The sequence below is a fragment of the Petromyzon marinus genome, chromosome 66 (assembly GCF_048934315.1).
Source record: "Petromyzon marinus isolate PM22_M1 ecotype Great Lakes invasive population chromosome 66, UKy_Petmar_22M1.pri1.0, whole genome shotgun sequence".
Taxonomy (NCBI): Eukaryota; Metazoa; Chordata; class Hyperoartia; order Petromyzontiformes; family Petromyzontidae; genus Petromyzon; species Petromyzon marinus.
The window spans coordinates 10,942,578-10,959,720 of NC_133732.1; the positions used below are offsets into that span (position 1 = coordinate 10,942,578).

At 50.6% G+C, this 17,143-nt stretch overlaps 1 protein-coding gene across 2 annotated transcripts in view; it reads left to right on the forward strand.

Moving 5' to 3' along the window:
* Positions 1-232: 232 nt before the first annotated feature.
* The window catches only part of LOC116957922 (uncharacterized), a 41,287-nt gene continuing 24,376 nt past the window's right edge, over positions 233-17,143 (forward strand). The window contains exons 1-4 of one of the 2 annotated variants that reach the window (XM_076054504.1): positions 233-1,311; positions 7,440-7,637; positions 10,858-10,931; positions 15,349-15,478. In XM_076054504.1, the coding sequence (XP_075910619.1) occupies positions 7,442-7,637; positions 10,858-10,931; positions 15,349-15,478 (400 nt within the window). In that variant the 5' untranslated portion in view covers positions 233-1,311; positions 7,440-7,441. The remainder of the gene's footprint in view (positions 1,312-7,439; positions 7,638-10,857; positions 10,932-15,348; positions 15,479-17,143) is intronic. The other variant, XM_076054503.1, reaches the window with a different exon arrangement.

The window sequence follows — 17,143 nt, forward strand, 5'->3', positions numbered from 1 at the left end:
CAGGGGAATCAAGAAGATGCTCGGTGGTAGTCGCCACTTTGCCTCGTTCATCATTTAGGGTTTTATTTCAATGCTTTGCTTCATGTAACCCCCCCTGTTTGAATGAATGATTTCACTCTCTCCTCCCTCTCCCCTCCTCTCTCTCTCTCTCCTCTCTCTCCTCCCTCTCCTCCCTCTCCTCCCTCTCCTTTCTCCTCTCCTCTCTCTCCTCTCTCCTTTCTCCCCTCCTCTCTCTCCTTTCTCCCCTCCTCTCTCTCTCCTCTCTCTCCTTTCTCCCCTCCTCTCTCTCTCCTCTCTCTCCTTTCTCCCCTCCTCTCTCTCTCCTCCCTCTCCTCCCTCTCTCTCTCCTCTCTCCTCCCTCTCCTTTCTCCCCTCTCTCTCTGTCTTCTCTCTTCTCTCTCTGTCTTCTCTCTCTCCTTTCTCCCCTCCCCTCTCTCTCCTCTCTCTCCTTTCTTCCCTCCTCTCTCTCTCCTCCCTCTCCTTTCTCCCCTCCCCTCTCTCTCTCCTCTCTCCTCCCTCTCCTTTCTCCCCTCTCTCTCTGTCTTCTCCCCTCCTCTCTCTCTCCTCTCTCTCTCTTCTCTCTCCTTTCTCCCCTCTCTCTCCTCTCCTCCGCCTCCCTTCCCCCTTTCTCTCTCTCTCCTCCCTCCCTCCCTCTCTGTCTTCACTGGAGTGAGTTGGTGATCTTTGTACCCACGACTCTCACGTGAGGAAGACGGGGAGGAGACACGCAGAGAGACACGGAGAGAGACACGGAGAGAGAAAAAGAGACACACAGAGACACACAGAGACACGCACAGAGACAGACAGAGACACACAGAGAGACACGGAGAGAGACACACACAGAGAAAAAGAGAGACGCACAGAGACACACACAGAGACAGACAGAGACATCACAGAGAGACACGGAGAGAGACACACAGAGAGACACGGAGAGGGACACACTGAGAGACACACACAGAGACACAGAGAGACAGACAGAGACACACAGAGAGACACACACAGAGACACGGTGACTGGTGTCTCTCACAAAGAAACACACAGAGAGTGAGACACACGGAGAGACACAGAGACGGATATCAAGACAGAGAGACACATACAGAGAGAGAGAGAGACACAGAGAAACAGAGAGAGACACACGGGGACAGGTGTGTCTAACAGAGAGACACACATAATTACAGACACACAGAGAGACACACCGATAGACAGAGAGAGACAGAGACACGAGGACAGATCTGTCTCACGCAGAGACACAGAGACACTGCGGAGACAAGAATTGTGCTGCAGCTTCTGAGAGCGAGGACAACACGGTTGGTGAGACACGGAGACACACAGAGATACACAGAGACACACACACAGAGACACACACACACAGAGACACACAGAGACACACACACAGAGACACACACACACAGAGACACACAGAGACACACACAGAGACACACACAGAGACAGACACAGAGACAGACACAGAGACACACACACAGACACACACAGAGACACACACAGAGACACACACAGAGACACACACAGAGACAGACACAGAGACAGACACAGAGACACACACAGAGACACACACACAGAGATACACACACACAGAGACACACAGAGACACACACAGAGACACACACAGAGACAGACACAGAGACACACACAGAGACACACACAGAGACACACACAGAGACAGACACAGAGACACACACAGAGACACACACAGAGACACACACAGAGACAGACACAGAGACAGACACAGAGACACACACAGAGACACACACAGAGACACACACAGAGACAGACACAGAGACACACACAGAGACACACACAAAGACACACACAGAGACAGACACAGAGACACACAGAGACACACACAGAGACACACAGAGACACACAGATACACACACAGAGACACACACAGAGACACACAGATACACACACAGAGACACACAGAGACACACAGAGACACACACAGAGACACGCACACAGACACACACAGTGACACACACAGAGACACACACACAGAGACACACACAGAGACACACACACAGACACACACAGACACACGCAGACACCCACACACAGAGACACACACAGAGACACACACACAGACACACACACAGAGACACACACAGAGACACACACACACACACACAGACACACACAGACACACACACACACACGCAGACACCCACACACAGAGACACCCACAGAGAAACCCACAGAGACACACACAAACACAAACACACATAGACACACACATAGACAGATACACACTCAAAGACACCCAGAGACACCCACAGAGACACGCACACACACAAATACACATAGACACACACATAGACAGATACACACTCAAAGACACACAGAGACACACACAGACACACAGAGAGACAGAGAAACATACTTACACAGACACACACACAGACACACAGAGACACACACATAGACAGATACACAGAGACAGATACACACTCAAAGACACCCAGAGACACCCACAGAGACACAGAGACACACACACACAAATGCAAACACACATAGACACACACATAGACAGATACACGGAGACACACACACAGAGACACACACAGAGACACACACAGAGAGACACAGACACACAGAGACACACACATATAGACAGACACACAGATACACACACAGACACACACACACACACGCAACACCCACAGAGAGACACACACAGAGACACCCACAGAGACATACACACAGATACACAGACACACAGAGATACACACAAAAAACACACAGAGACACCCACAGAGACACACACACAGATACACAGACACACAGAAACACACACAGACACACAGACACCCACAGAGACACACACACTCAGACACCCACAGAGAGAACCCACAGAGAGACACACACACAGATACACAGAGACAGATACACACTCAACGACACACACACAAACACACACAGAGACACACACACGCAGACACCCATAGAGAGACACCCACAGAGAGACACACACAGATACACAGAGACACACAGAGACACACACACAGATGCACAGAAACACACTGACAGACACACACACAGACAGATAGGTGAGTGGGTGAGTAGGTGGGTGAGTAAGGGAGTGAGTTAATGAGTGAGAGGGTAGGTGAGTGGGTGAGTAGGCTGGTGAGCAGGTGGGTGAATAAGGGAGTGAATCAATGAGTGAGCTGGTAGGTGAGTGGGTGAATAGGCTGGTGAGTAGGTAGGTGAGTAAGGGAGTGAGTTACTGAGTGAGAGGGTAGGTGAGTGGGTGAGTAGGCTGGTGAGTAGGTGGGTGCGTAAGGGAGTGTGTTAATGAGTGAGCTGGTAGGTGAGTGGGTGAGTAGGTTGGTGAGTAGGTGGGTAAGTAAGGGAGTGTGTTAATGAGTGAGCTGGTAGGTGAGTGGGTGAGTAGGCTGGTGAGTAGGTAGGTGAGTAAGGGAGTGAGTTAATGAGTGAGAGGGTAGGTGAGTGGGTGAGTAGGTTGGTGAGTAGGTGGGTGAATAAGGGAGTGTGTTAATGAGTGAGCTGGTAGGTGAGTGGGTGAGTAGGTTGGTGAGTAGGTGGGTAATTAAGGGAGTGTGTTAATGAGTGAGCTGGTAGGTGAGTGGGTGAGTAGGCTGGTGAGTAGGTAGGCAAGGGAGTGAGTTAATGAGTGAGAGGGTAGGTGAGTGGGTGAGTAGGCTGGTGAGTAGGTAGGTGAGTAAGGGAGTGAGTTAATGAGTGAGAGGGTAGGTGAGTGGGTGAGTAGGCTGGTGAGTAGGTAGGTGAGTAAGGGAGTGTGTTAATGAGTGAGAGGGTAGGTGAGTGGGTGAGTAGGCTGGTGAGTAGGTGGGTGAGTAAGGGAGTGAGTTAATGAGTGAGAGGGTAGGTGAGTGGGTGAGTAGGTTGGTGAGTAGGTGGGTGAATAAGGGAGTGTGTTAATGAGTGAGAGGGTAGGTGAGTGGGTGAGTAGGTTGGTGAGTAGGTGGGTAAGTAAGGGAGTGTGTTAATGAGTGAGCTGGTAGGTGAGTGGGTGAGTAGGCTGGTGAGTAGGTGGGTAAGTAAGGGAGTGTGTTAATGAGTGAGCTGGTAGGTCAGTGGGTGAGTAGGTTGGTGAGTAGGTGGGTGAATAAGGGAGTGTGTTAATGAGTGAGCTGGTAGGTGAGTGGGTGAGTAGGTTGGTGAGTAGGTAGGCAAGGGAGTGAGTTAATGAGTGAGAGGGTAGGTGAGTGGGTGAGTAGGTAGGTGAGTAGGTAGGTGAGTAAGGGAGTGAGTTAATGAGTGAGAGGGTAAGAGGACAGGTGAGTGGCAAGGCAGGTGAGACAATGAAGGGTCAAAGGGCACAACTGGATCTCTGTCAAACATTACACCCCCCCCCTCTCCCCTACCCCCTCTCTCTGTGCATCTCCACCTCTCTCCCCCCTATCTCTTCCCCTCTCTCTGTATCATCTTCTCTCCCCCTATATCTCCCCCTCTACCTCTCTGTGTATCTCCCCCTCTCTCCCCCTATATCTCCCCCTCTACCTCTCTGTGTATCTCCCCCTCTCTCTCTCTGTGTATCTCCCCCCCTCTCTCTCTCTCTGTATCTCCCCCTCTCTCTCTCTCTGTGTATCTCCCCCTCTCTCTCTCTCTGTGTATCTCCCCCTCTCTCTCTCTGTATCTCCCCCTCTCTCTCTCTGTGTATCTCCCCCTCTCTCTCTGTGTATCTCCCCCTCTCTCTCTCTGTGTATCTCCCCCTCTCTCTCTCTGTATCTCCCCCTCTCTCCCCCTCTCTCTCTCTGTGTATCTCCCCCTCTCTCCCCCTCTCTCTCTCTCTGTGTATCTCCCCCTCTCTCTCTGTGTATCTCCCCCTCTCTCTCTCTGTGTATCTCCACCTCTCTTTCTCTCTGTGTATCTCCCCCTCTCTCTCTCTCTCTGTGTATCTCCCCCTCTCTCACACTCTCTCTCTCGCACCTTTCTCACCCCCTCTCTTCCTGTATGTTTATCTCCTTGGAGACAAGGAGTCCTGTGCATATCTGTGTATATACATCTGTGTGTGTGTAGTGGTAATGAATGGAGAGAGACGTGTGTGTGTGTACATATCTGTGTGTGTATGTCTGTGTGTGTGTATCTGTGTGTGTGTGTACATGTCTGTGTGTGTGTACATCTGTGTGTGTGTGTACATCTGTGTGTGTACATGTCTGTGTGTGTGTACATGTCTGTGTGTGTGTACATCTGTGTGTGTGTGTGTGTACATGTCTGTGTGTGTACATCTCTATGTGTGTGTACATCTGTGTGTGGGTGTGTACATCTCTGTATGTGTGTACATGTGTCTGTGTGTGTACATCTCTGTGTGTGTGTACATCTGTGTGTGTGTGTGTACATCTCTGTGTGTGTGTACATGTCTGTGTGTGTGTACATCTCTGTGTGTGTATACATCTGTGTGTGTGTGTGTACATCTCTGTGTGTGTACATGTCTGTGTGTGTACATCTCTGTGTGTGTAAATCTCTGTGTGTGTGTACATCTCTGTGTGTGTGTACATGTGTGTGTGTGTACATCTCTGTGTGTGTGTACATGTGTGTGTGTGTGTGTACATCTGTGTGTGTGTGTACATCTCTGTGTGTGGGTAGAGATCATGAATGGAGAGAGACGTGTGTGTATCTCTGTGTGTATCTCTGTGTGTGTATCTCTCTGTGTGTGTGTATCTCTCTCTGTGTGTATGCATCTTTGTGTGTGTATCTCTCTGTGTGTGTGTGTGTGTACATCTGTGTGTGTGTATCTCTGTGTGTGTGTGTCTCTTAATGGAACATCTTCGCCGGTTAGAAACATTTAGGCTGGCCTGCCTACAATCCATCCTGGGTTTAACCAGGCTGGATTGTGTGAGGAGCTCACAAATCCTTGAAAGATCTGGGCACGGTCCCATCTGTGAGCTCCTCCGGCGGGCAAGGCTGCGATGGCTGGGTCATGTAGCCCGCATGCCCAGCCACCGCATGCCGAAACAGCTTTTGTTCGGCCGGATCGAGGGGGCTAAACGGGCGCGGCACGGGCTAGAGAAGAGATGGAGTGATGTGGTACAGGAGGACGTGGAGCTGAGTGGACTTGCCGATGACTGGTACCAGCGGTGTCAAGATCGGCCTCTGTGGAGGAGGCTCGTGAAGGATGCTACTGGGCAGTTGGAGGCAGTCGCCCTCCAACAACAACGGAGGGCAGAGGAGCGACGCTCACAACAACGAGCGGAGCGCCGGGTGGCTAAAGCACAGCAGGTTGGCACAGTAGGGGGCACAGGTGGTGCATCAGCCAGTCATCTCAGTCAGTCGACCCGTAGCACCTGGGTCTGCCCCGTGACCTCCTGCCAGCGGGCGTTCGACACTTCACGTGGCCTCAGGGTGCACATAGCCTGGCACAAGCGTCGTGGTGACGTCACCGCCACTAAGTGGCGAATGGCGGTTGTTGTTGTTGTGTGTGTGTATATCTGTGTGTATGTATATATGTGTGTTTGTATATATATATCTCTGTGTGTGTATGTATGTGTATATATATCTGTGTATATATGTCTATATGTGTATGTATCTGTGTGTGTAGAGATGAATGGAGGGAGGCATGTGTGTATATATGTATATGTGTGTATATGTATATATGTATGTATATATGTATATATATGTGTATATCTGTGTGTATGTATATATGTATATATATGTATGTGTGTGTATATATGTGTATGTATATATGTATATCTGTGTGTGTAGAGATGAATGGAGGGAGGCATGTGTGTGTATATATGTGTGTGTGTATATATGTATATGTGTGTATATGTGTATATATGTGTGTATATGTATATATGTGTGTATATGTATATATGTGTATGTATATATGTATATATATGTGTGTGTATATCTATGTGTATGTATATATGTGTGTGTATATGTGTATGTGTGTATATGTATGTGTATGTATAAATGTGTATGTATATATGTATATATATGTATGTGTATCTGTATATATATGTATGTGTGTATATGTATGTGTATGTATATATGTATATCTGTGTGTGTAGAGATGAATGGAGGGAGGCCCGTGTGTGTATGTGTATGTATGTGTATGTATATATATGTGTGTGTGTATATGTATGTGTGTATATGTATGTGTATATATATGTATATGGGGAGCGATAGTGTAGCGGTTAGCGCTACGCTGCGCTATGAACCTGGCGACCCGGGTTCGATTCCCGCTTACGGCCAACACCAGTGACGATTATCTGAACCGGTCCCGGGCCTCCCCTAGGTCGACTCAGCCTCAAATGAGTACCTGGTGCGGTGTGTAAACATTGCCACTAGGGAGACAAAGGCGGTCGGGCGTGGTGCTGGCCACCCACCCCCTCGTGTACCGTTCTGGCCTTCATAGGTGCTCGCTAACAGCACTTGCCCCTACAGTCTGTTAAGGCTATATGGGGGATCTTTATATGTATGTATATCTGTGTGTGTAGAGATGAATGGAGGGAGGCTTGTGTGGGCCCCCGACCCCGTGGAGGGCTTCCGCCTGGGCCGCATCGTGGACGTGGGGGCCGAGACTCTGACGGTGGAGATCGCGGGCAGCTGCGGAGACTCAGCCGCGGTGGTGGTGGCTCCCTACCCACAGGTTTACCCCGCAGAGCAGGACAACAACAGGGATGCAGATGACAACTGTGAGTGGTGGTGGTGGTGGGGCAAAGCGTGGGGTGTGCCTGTGTGTGTCTGTGTGTGTCTGTGTGTCTGTTTGTCTGTGTGGTGAGTGTGTGGTGGAGTGTGTCTGTGTGTGTGGTGGCAAAAAAAACAACCCCCTACCTCCTCGCGGTGCCGGACGGGCAACTCTGTCGTGGACAGTGCTGTGGGGGGAGGTCCAATTGTGATTGGCTCCTCCCTCTCATGGCATCTGTGTCCACCACAGGGGCTAAACGGGGGCTCTGGACGGGTGCGAGGGGCTGGTAACCCCTACACCTTCAATTAATTACCACTAAACCGCGAATTAAGTTTATATACTAATAATCTTGTGCCGGAGGCCCTGGGGGGCCAGGCGTCTATGACGTCTCCTGGCCAAACCCCAATTGGCGGAGCCAGGAGATTGAATCTCTACCCTCGGGGCTCCTCCAGAAACAACGAAAAACCACTACGGGTGGCCACGTGGAATGTTCGAACGCTCACTGCAGAGGAGAGGCTGCCACTCCTCTGTCGGGAGCTGGACCGGTACCGCCTGGATCTATGCGGCATTCAGGAGGTCCGGTGGACCGGCTCTGGCTCCTGCCACCATGAGGGGTGGACAGTCCTCTACTCGGGGCAGCAGACTGCCAAACAACAGGGTGTGGCTCTTCTTTTGAACAAAAGAATTAAGGGGGCGTGGGAGCGTGGCGGTGAGGTGTGGGAATCTGTAAGCCCCAGGCTACTTTGGGCTCGCCTTCCCATCAACCGGAGGCGAGGAATGGTGGTCGTGGTTACTTATGCCCCCACTGAAGATGAACATCCGTGGAGGGATGCAGGCAAAGCCGATGAGTAAGATGCCTTCTATGACCTCCTGTCACAGGTGCTGGCTAATGTGGCCCCTCGGGATATAGTCATCATGTTGGGTGACTTCAATGCCCGAGTTGGTCATGATACTGGCACCTGGTCTGGAGTGATTGGAGGGCATGGGCCAGATCAGCTCAATAACAACGGTAGGAGGCTGCTAGATTTTTGTGCAGCCCATGGGCTTGTAATAACCAACACGTTCCGGCATCGGCGCATCCACACAACATCATGGATGCATGCCGGGTCCAAGCAAGAACATCTGCTGGACTACATAGTGACGGACCAGCGGATGCGAGCCCATGTCCTTCACACCAGGACCTACCGTGGAGCTGATCTGCCCTCTGACCATCGACTAGTCATCTGTAAGATGCGCCTGCCATTCTTCCACTACGGTGGTGGGTGTACACCCAGGACCCCATTCCAACCTAAAGTGGCCTGGTCTCAGTTATCTGATGAAAGTTGCAAGCGAGAATTTCATCATCGCTTGCGGCTGGGATTGGCACCGTCCCGACTCCTCCTGATGTCGAGGGTAAATGGGCGAGGTTTAGGACTGTGACTCATGCAGCTGCAATGGCTGCTTTGGGTACGCGGTCCAGACCTCCCCAGAGACCCTGGCTGACAGAGGAGGTGTTCAGGATGGTTGAGAAAAAGCGACAGGCCCACTGTCATCGGCTACAGAATCCAACGTCAGAGAATGAGGAGGCTTACCGCAGCCTTCGCTCGGAGGTTCGGAGAGCCTTGAGGCGCTGCAAGGATGGGTGGTGGTCGCGGGTTGCTGAGGCGATGGAGTCTGCCTCAGTGGCCCGTGATCACAAATCTCTATTTAACTGCATCAAAAAAAGTAACCTGCAGCGCCACACCTATTACCATCATTAGGGGAAAAAACGGTGACCCAATCTCCGACCCCCAGGAACAGGTTTGCTGATTTGTTGAGCATTTCTGTGAGGTCCTGGGGGAGGGAAAATCCCTCAGCCAGGAAAACATCGTGGCACAAAGTGAGGATGACCCTGCTGAGGCTGCGGTGCCTCAAATATTGGAAGAAGTCACCCCCAGTGAGTGGCTGGCTGAGGTGCCATCTGTTGAGGAAGTACTGAAGGCGATCCGGAGTCTGAGACCAGGAAAGGCAGCGGGCAGAGATGATCTCCCAAGCGAAATGCTGAGGGAGGGCGCCGTTTGTGCACAGACTGCCCTATATTACATCATAACAACAGTCTGGACCACTGGACAGGTTGGGTATTTTGTACCATCGGACACTCCACCCCCACAACTCCCAATCGGTAATGGGGCAGTTGTGGAGAGAGTGGAGAGTTTCCCATACCTGGGCAGTGTGCTTATGAGTGGCTCCAATTTAACAGCAGAGGTCTCACTCCGAATCAGTCGAGCGGCAATATCTTTTCATCGGTTGCGTAACACTGTGTGGAAGCTACCTGGTCTGTCGCTCCGCACTAAGCTTCAGGTCTTCTCAGCCACGGTCATTCCCTCCCGTCTTTACGCTTGCGAAACGTGGACCCCTCTAATGGAACATCTTCGCCGGTTAGAAACATTTAGGCTGGCCTGCCTACGATCCATTCTGGATTTAACCAGACTGGATTGTGTGAGGAGCTCACAAATCCTTGAAAGATCTGGGCAAGGTCCCATCGGTAAGCTCCTCCGGCGGGGAAGGCTGCGTTGCCTGGGTCATGTAGCCCGCATGCCCAGCCACCGCATGCCGAAACAGCTTTTGTTTGGCCGGATTGAGGGGGCTAAGCGGGTGCGGCACGGGCTACAGAAGAGATGGAGTGATGTGGTACAGGAGGACGTGGAGCTGAGTGCACTTGCCCATGACTGGTACCAGCGGTGTCAAGATCGGCCTCTGTGGAGGAGGCTCTTGAAGGATGCTGCTAGGCAGTTGGAGGCAGTCGCCCTCCAACAACAACGGAGGGCGGAGGAGCGACGCTCACAACAATAAGCGGAGCGCCGGGTGGCTAAAGCACAGCAGGTTGCCACAGTAGGGGGCACAGGTGGTGCATCAGCCAGTCATCTCAGTCAGTCGACCCGTGGCACCTGGGTCTGCCCCGTGACCTCCTGCCAGCGGGTGTTCGACACTTCACGTGGCCTCACGGTGCACATAGCCTGGCACAAGCGTCGTGGTGACGTCACCGCCACTTAGTGGCGAATGTCGGTTGTTGTTGTGTCTGTGTGTGTGTGTCTGTGTGTGTGTGAGTGGTGGGGTGTACATGTGTCTGTGTGTGTGTCTGTGTGTGTGTGGTGATGGTTGGCACAGTAGGGGGCACAGCTGGTGTCCATGACACCTGCTGGGTCTGTCCCGTGACCTCCTTCTGGTGCACCTAGCCTGGCACCTGTGTGTGTGTGTGCCGAGTGCAGGCTCGTTGATGTTCCTGAACGAGGGCACGCTTCTGCACAACGTTCGCTTGAGGTTCTCCCGCGACAAGATCTACGTGAGTCACTCGTCCACTCATTCACTCGTTCACTCACTCACTCGTTCACTCGGTCACTCACTCAGTCGGTCACTCACCCATCCACTCATTCACTCGGTCACTCACCCGTCCACTCATTCACTCGGACACTCACCCGTCCACTCATTCACTCGGTCACTCACCCGTCCACTCATTCACTCGGTCACTCACCCGTCCACTCATTCACTCGGTCACTCACCCGTCCACTCATTCACTCGGTCACTCACCCGTCCACTCATTCACTCGGTCACTCACCGTCCACTCATTCACTCTGTCACTCACCCGTTCACTCATTCACTCGGTCACTCACCCGTCCACTCATTCACTCGGTCACTCACCCGTTCACTCATTCACTCGGTCACTCACCCGTCCACTCATTCACTCGGTCACTCAACCGTCCACTCATTCACTCGGTCACTCACCCGTCCACTCATTCACTCGGTCACTCACCCGTCCACTCATTCACTCGGTCACTCACCCGCCCACTCATTCACTCGGTCACTCACCCGTCCACTCATTCACTCGGTCACTCACCCGTCCACTCATTCACTCGGTCACTCACCCGTCCACTCATTCACTCGGTCACTCACCCGTCCACTCATTCACTCCACTCGTTGGCTTACTTGTTCACTCACCAATTCCTTGATTCGTTCATTAACTCGAGAACAGGTTTTCCCCTTTTTTCTGGAAACAAAACAGCTGTGTTAAGATTTTAGTGTCTTGAATCACGGACGAATGAACTCTTGTGAGGCACACACTGTTCATTTTATTTTCTCCCACACGGTCCCTAACACACAAAGGGGTATACGGTCCCCTTACCCATTAACCTAAGGAGGTAGAGCCTCCAGACTTGACGTGTCCTATACACAGATGTCTATCTGCTAGCCTAACGAGGTGGAGCCTCCCGACTTAACGGGACCTACACACAGAGGTCTATCTGTTAGCCTAACGAGGTACAGCCTCCAGACTTGACGGGACCTACACACAGAGGTCTATCTGCTAACCTAAGGAGGTACAGCCTCCAGACTTGATGGGACCTACACACAGAGGTCTATCTGCTAGCCTAAGGAGGTACAGCCTCTAGACTTGATGGGACCTACACACAGAGGTCTATCTGTTAGCCTAAGGAGGTGGAGCCTCCAGACTTGACGGGACCTACACACAGAGGTCTATCTGCTAGCCTAAGGAGGTGGAGCCTCCAGACTTGACGGGTCCTACACACAGAGGTCTATCTGTTAGCCTAACGAGGTACAGCCTCCAGACTTGACGGGACCTACACACAGAGGTCTATCTGCTAACCTAAGGAGGTGGAGCCTCCAGACTTGATGGGACCTACACACAGAGGTCTATCTGCTAACCTAAGTAGGTGGAGCCTCCGGACTTGACGGGACCTACACACAGAGGTCTATCTGCTAACCTAAGGAGGTACAGCCTCCAGACTTGACGGGTCCTACACACAGAGGTCTATCTGCTAACCTAAGGAGGTACAGCCTCCAGACTTGACGGGACCTACACACAGAGGTCTATCTGCTAACCTTAGGAGGTAGAACCTCCAGACTTGATGGGACCTACACACAGAGGTCTATTTGCAGCCTAAGGAGGTAGAGCCTCCAGACTTGACGGGTCCTACACACAGAGGTCTATCTGCTAGCCTAAGAGGTGGAGCCTCGAGACTTGACGGGACCTACACACAGAGGTCTATCTGCTAACCTAAGGAGGTACAGCCTCCAGACTTGATGGGACCTACACACAGAGGTCTATCTGCTAGCCTAAGGAGGTACAGCCTCGAGACTTGACGGGACCTACACACAGAGGTCTATCTGCTAGCCTAAGGAGGTACAGCCTCCAGACTTGACGGGACCTACACACAGAGGTCTATCTGCTAGCCTAAGAGGTGGAGCCTCGAGACTTGACGGGACCTACACACAGAGGTCTATCTGCTAGCCTAAGGAGGTACAGCCTCCAGACTTGACGGGACCTACACTTAAGTCCCTTCGCTAACCTAGCGTCTTCCGGCTGGGACCTAGGGGAGGCTGGCTGACCCGCCGCTGCCTCGGTGGGTCCCCAACCACTGGTCACGCTGAGCCTCAGCCCTCAGAAGCACTGGAAGGTTGTGACCCAGGGTCCTGCCTATCTAGGACCTATTCTCCCCTGACCACTGGTCACGCTGAGCCTCAGCCTTCGGAAGGACTGGACGGTTGTGACCCAGGGTCCTGCCTATCCAGGACCTATTCTCGCCTGACCACTGGTCACGCTGAGCCTCAGCCCTTGGAAGCGCTGGAAGGTTGTGACCCAGGGTCCTGTCTATCCAAGACCTATTCTCCCCTGACCACTGGTCACGCTGAGCCTCAGCCCTCAGAAGGGCTGGAAGGTTGTGACCCAGGGTCCTGCCTATCCAGGACCTATTCTCCCCTGACCACTGGTCACGCTGAGCCTCAGCCCTCAGAAGGGCTGGAAGGTTGTGACCCAGGGTCCTGCCTATCTAGGACCTATTCTCCCCTGACCACTGGTCACGCTGAGCCTCAGCCCTCAGAAGGACTGGAAGATTGTGACCCAGGGTCCGAGCTGTCTTCAGCCCGGGCTTGGGTCTTCGTGTGGAGGGAACTGATCTCGCGCTCTCAGCGTTCGCCCTTTCACGCCGGTTTGTGGCTGGGTCCATCCAATCCCACGCTCCCTCGTGGCACTCTCTGATTGGTTCTTCACCAATCTGTGATAATGATCCTCTCTGACCCCTCCCTGACCCCGGCCGTTATTCACACAGAGAGGTAACGCTGCATCGCCCCTTTGCTGCATAGTGGCACTGCAGGTTACCGAATAGCCAGTAGCTCTCACCTCTACAAGATGTTAAAACACCAAACTGAATCCTTTTACGAGGTATCATGTCTGCGTTAACCACAATGCTTATCGTCAGAATGCAAACAATAAACATACTCCGATAAATAAAAATAATAACGATCGTTCACGACACTTTTGATTGCCACACCAGCAATCGTCCTCAGGTGGGATGCGGGCGATTGCTTGTGTGGCGATCAGAACGTCGTGATCGGTTATCATTGCTACCTCCGTGGTGAGTTTACCGCAAGAACCAAAGAGCACGGATTCCTGCAGTGCCGAAAGCTTCAGATCAGGATTGGTGCTCTGAGAGTCGATGCGGTGCCCTTGAAACTGATTGGTCCACACCAGAGACGGCTTCCCTTCGAACCTCGAACGGCGTTAGAGCAGAGGACGCCCAAATGCAGACAGGAATTCCTTGTAGAAGGTTCCAGTTTGGTGTTTATTAAACATCCTGACACAGCTGTTTTGTTGCCAGAAAAAAGGGGAAAACCTCTTCTCATGTTTTGGTACTGGAGGTCCCATGATATTCATGAACTCGTCCACTCATTCACCATCTCGTTCATTTATTCATGTATTAATTCACTTATGCATTGAGTAACTAATTATTTAACTCGTTAACTTATTAAATTCACTCATTCACTATCTCGTCCACTCATTCACTCACTAATTCACATATTCATTCATTAACTCCTGCACGTATTCATTGACTCGCTCACTCACTAATTAGCTTATTCATTAACTCATTCACTTGTGAATTCACTCATTCATTAGCTCATTCACTCATCCACTACCGTATGACCTAAAAATTAATATTCAATTATGCTAATTATTTTCATGTTAACTATGTTGATGTTAACTATATTCATGTTAACTATGTTAATGGTGAGAATGTTCATATGAACTATGTTCACGTTAACGATACGATGGTAACGATGTAAACGATGTGATGGTAACGATGTTAACTATGTTCAAGTTAATGATATTATGGTAGCGATTGTAACGATGTTGATGATAACGATGTTCATGTAAAATTTTTATTTAAAGCTTTCGTGACTGCAGTAATTCATATTCTTAGCTGTTTCGGTAAAGTCACGTTGAAGAGAAACAATAAAATAATACAATATATTTAAAACAATATATAAAACAATAAAAAATGTTATATATATTTTATTATTTCATTGTTTCGCTTCAACGTGACTTTACCGAAAGAGCTAAGAAGATTTTCTTTGGTTCTTTCGGTAAAGTCACCACGTAGAATGAGAATAAAATAATAAATTGATAAAATAAAATAACACAATATAATATTCTCACGACGTTTTGGCCGAAACGTCGTGAGAATATTATTGCGTTATTTTATTTTATCAATTTATTATTTTAGTCTCATTCTACGTGGTGACTTTACCGAAAGAACCAGAGAAGATGAATCCTTGCAGTCACGAAAGCTTTAAATCGAAAGCTAAGAAGATGTTCCTGTTAACGATGTGACGGTGACGATGTTAACGATGCGATGGTAACGACTGTAACTATGTTGATGGTAACTGTGTCCACGTTGTGAATGCTTCAGACGTACGTGGCCAACATCCTGATCGCCGTGAACCCGTACCGTGACATCCCTCAGCTCTACACATCCGCCACCATCGCCAGCTACCGGGGCCGTTCGCTGGGCACTCTGCCTCCACATGTCTACGCCATCGGTGAGACGGAGTGACACACGGAGAGACGAAGACAGATGGAGAGATGGAGAGAGATGGAGAGAGATGGAGAGAGATGGAGAGATGGAGAGAGAGGGAGAGAGATGAGAGAGTAAGGAGAGAGAAAGGAGAGAGATGAGAGAGATGGAGAGAGATGGAGAGAGATGAGAGGGAAAGGAGAGAGATGTAGAGAGATGGAGCGAGATGAGAGAGAAAGGAGGGAGAAAGGAGATAGATGGAGAGAGATGGAGAGAGATGGAGAGAGATGAAGAGAGATGGAGAGATGGAGAGGGATGGAGAGATGGAGAGAGAGTGAGAGATGGAGAGATGGAGAGAGATGGAGAGAGATGGGGAGAGATGGAGAGAGATGGAGAGATGGAGAGGGATGGAGAGATGGAAAGAGAGTGAGAGATGGAGAGATGGAGAGAGATGGAGAGAGATGGGGAGAGATGGAGAGATGGAGAGAGATGGAGAGAGATGGAGAGAGATAGAGAGATGGAGAGAGATGGAGAGAGATGGAGAGATGGAGCGAGATGGAGAGAGATGGAGCGAGATGGAGCGAGATGGAGAGAGATGGAGAGAGATGGAGAGAGATGAGAGAGATGGAGAGAGATGGAAAGAGATGGAGAGATGGAGAGAGATAGATGGAGAGATGAGAGAGAAAGGAGAGAGATGGAGAGATGTAAAGAGATGAGAGAGAAAGGAGAGAGATGGAGAGAGATGGAGATAGATGGAGAGATGGAGAGAGATAGATGGAGAGAAATGGAGAGATGGAGAGAGATGGAGAGATGGAGAGATGGAGAGAGATGGAGAGAGAAAGGAGAGATATAGAGAGAGATGGAGAGATGGAGAGAGATGGAGAGAGATGGAGAGATGGAGAGAAATGGAGAGAGATGTAGAGAGAAAGGAGATAGATGGAGAGAGGTGGACAGAGATGGAGAGATGGAGAGGGATAGATGGAGAGAAATGGAGAGAGATGGAGAGAAATGGAGAGAAATGGAGAGATGGAGAGATAGAGAGAGATGGAGAGAGAAAGGAGAGATGGAGATAGATGGAGAGAGAGAGATGTAGAGAGAAAGGAGAGATATAGAGAGAGATGGAGAGATATAGAGAGAGTTGTAGAGAGATGGAGAGAGAAAGGAGAGAGACGGAAGAGGGAGGGGAGAGAAAGGAGAGAGATGGAGAGAAGGGGAGCGAGCAATGAAGGCTAGAGGGGCAAAGAGGAGTGCTGAAAGCGAGAGAGACATCGGAGAGGCTCGGGAGAGAGAGATGAGATGAGAGACGCTTTTGTGAAATATTTCATTTTAAAAACGGGGGAAGGGGGGGCATAAAGCAAAGCTTTGAAAAAACCCAAAAACAACGAAACGATGAACGAAGCAAAGTTCCGACTACACCAAGCACCTTCGTCTTGTTACTGCCGCCCATCGTAAACCAGAAGAGAGATGGGAAAGTGGCGTCCGAGGACTCCCGCCCACTTGTTCTTGCGACTCTTTAACATCGCCAAGCGCCCCTTTGCCTCTCGCCGAGACATTGAGACAATCCAGGGACATCCCGCTGAGGACTGAACGTTAAAAAATCAATCGAAGAGTTGGGGCGAGCCTCAGACAGCGGGAAAACACGAGAGGCACGGTCTCCCTGTCGTCTCAGTACTGGAAGAGCTCACACTCC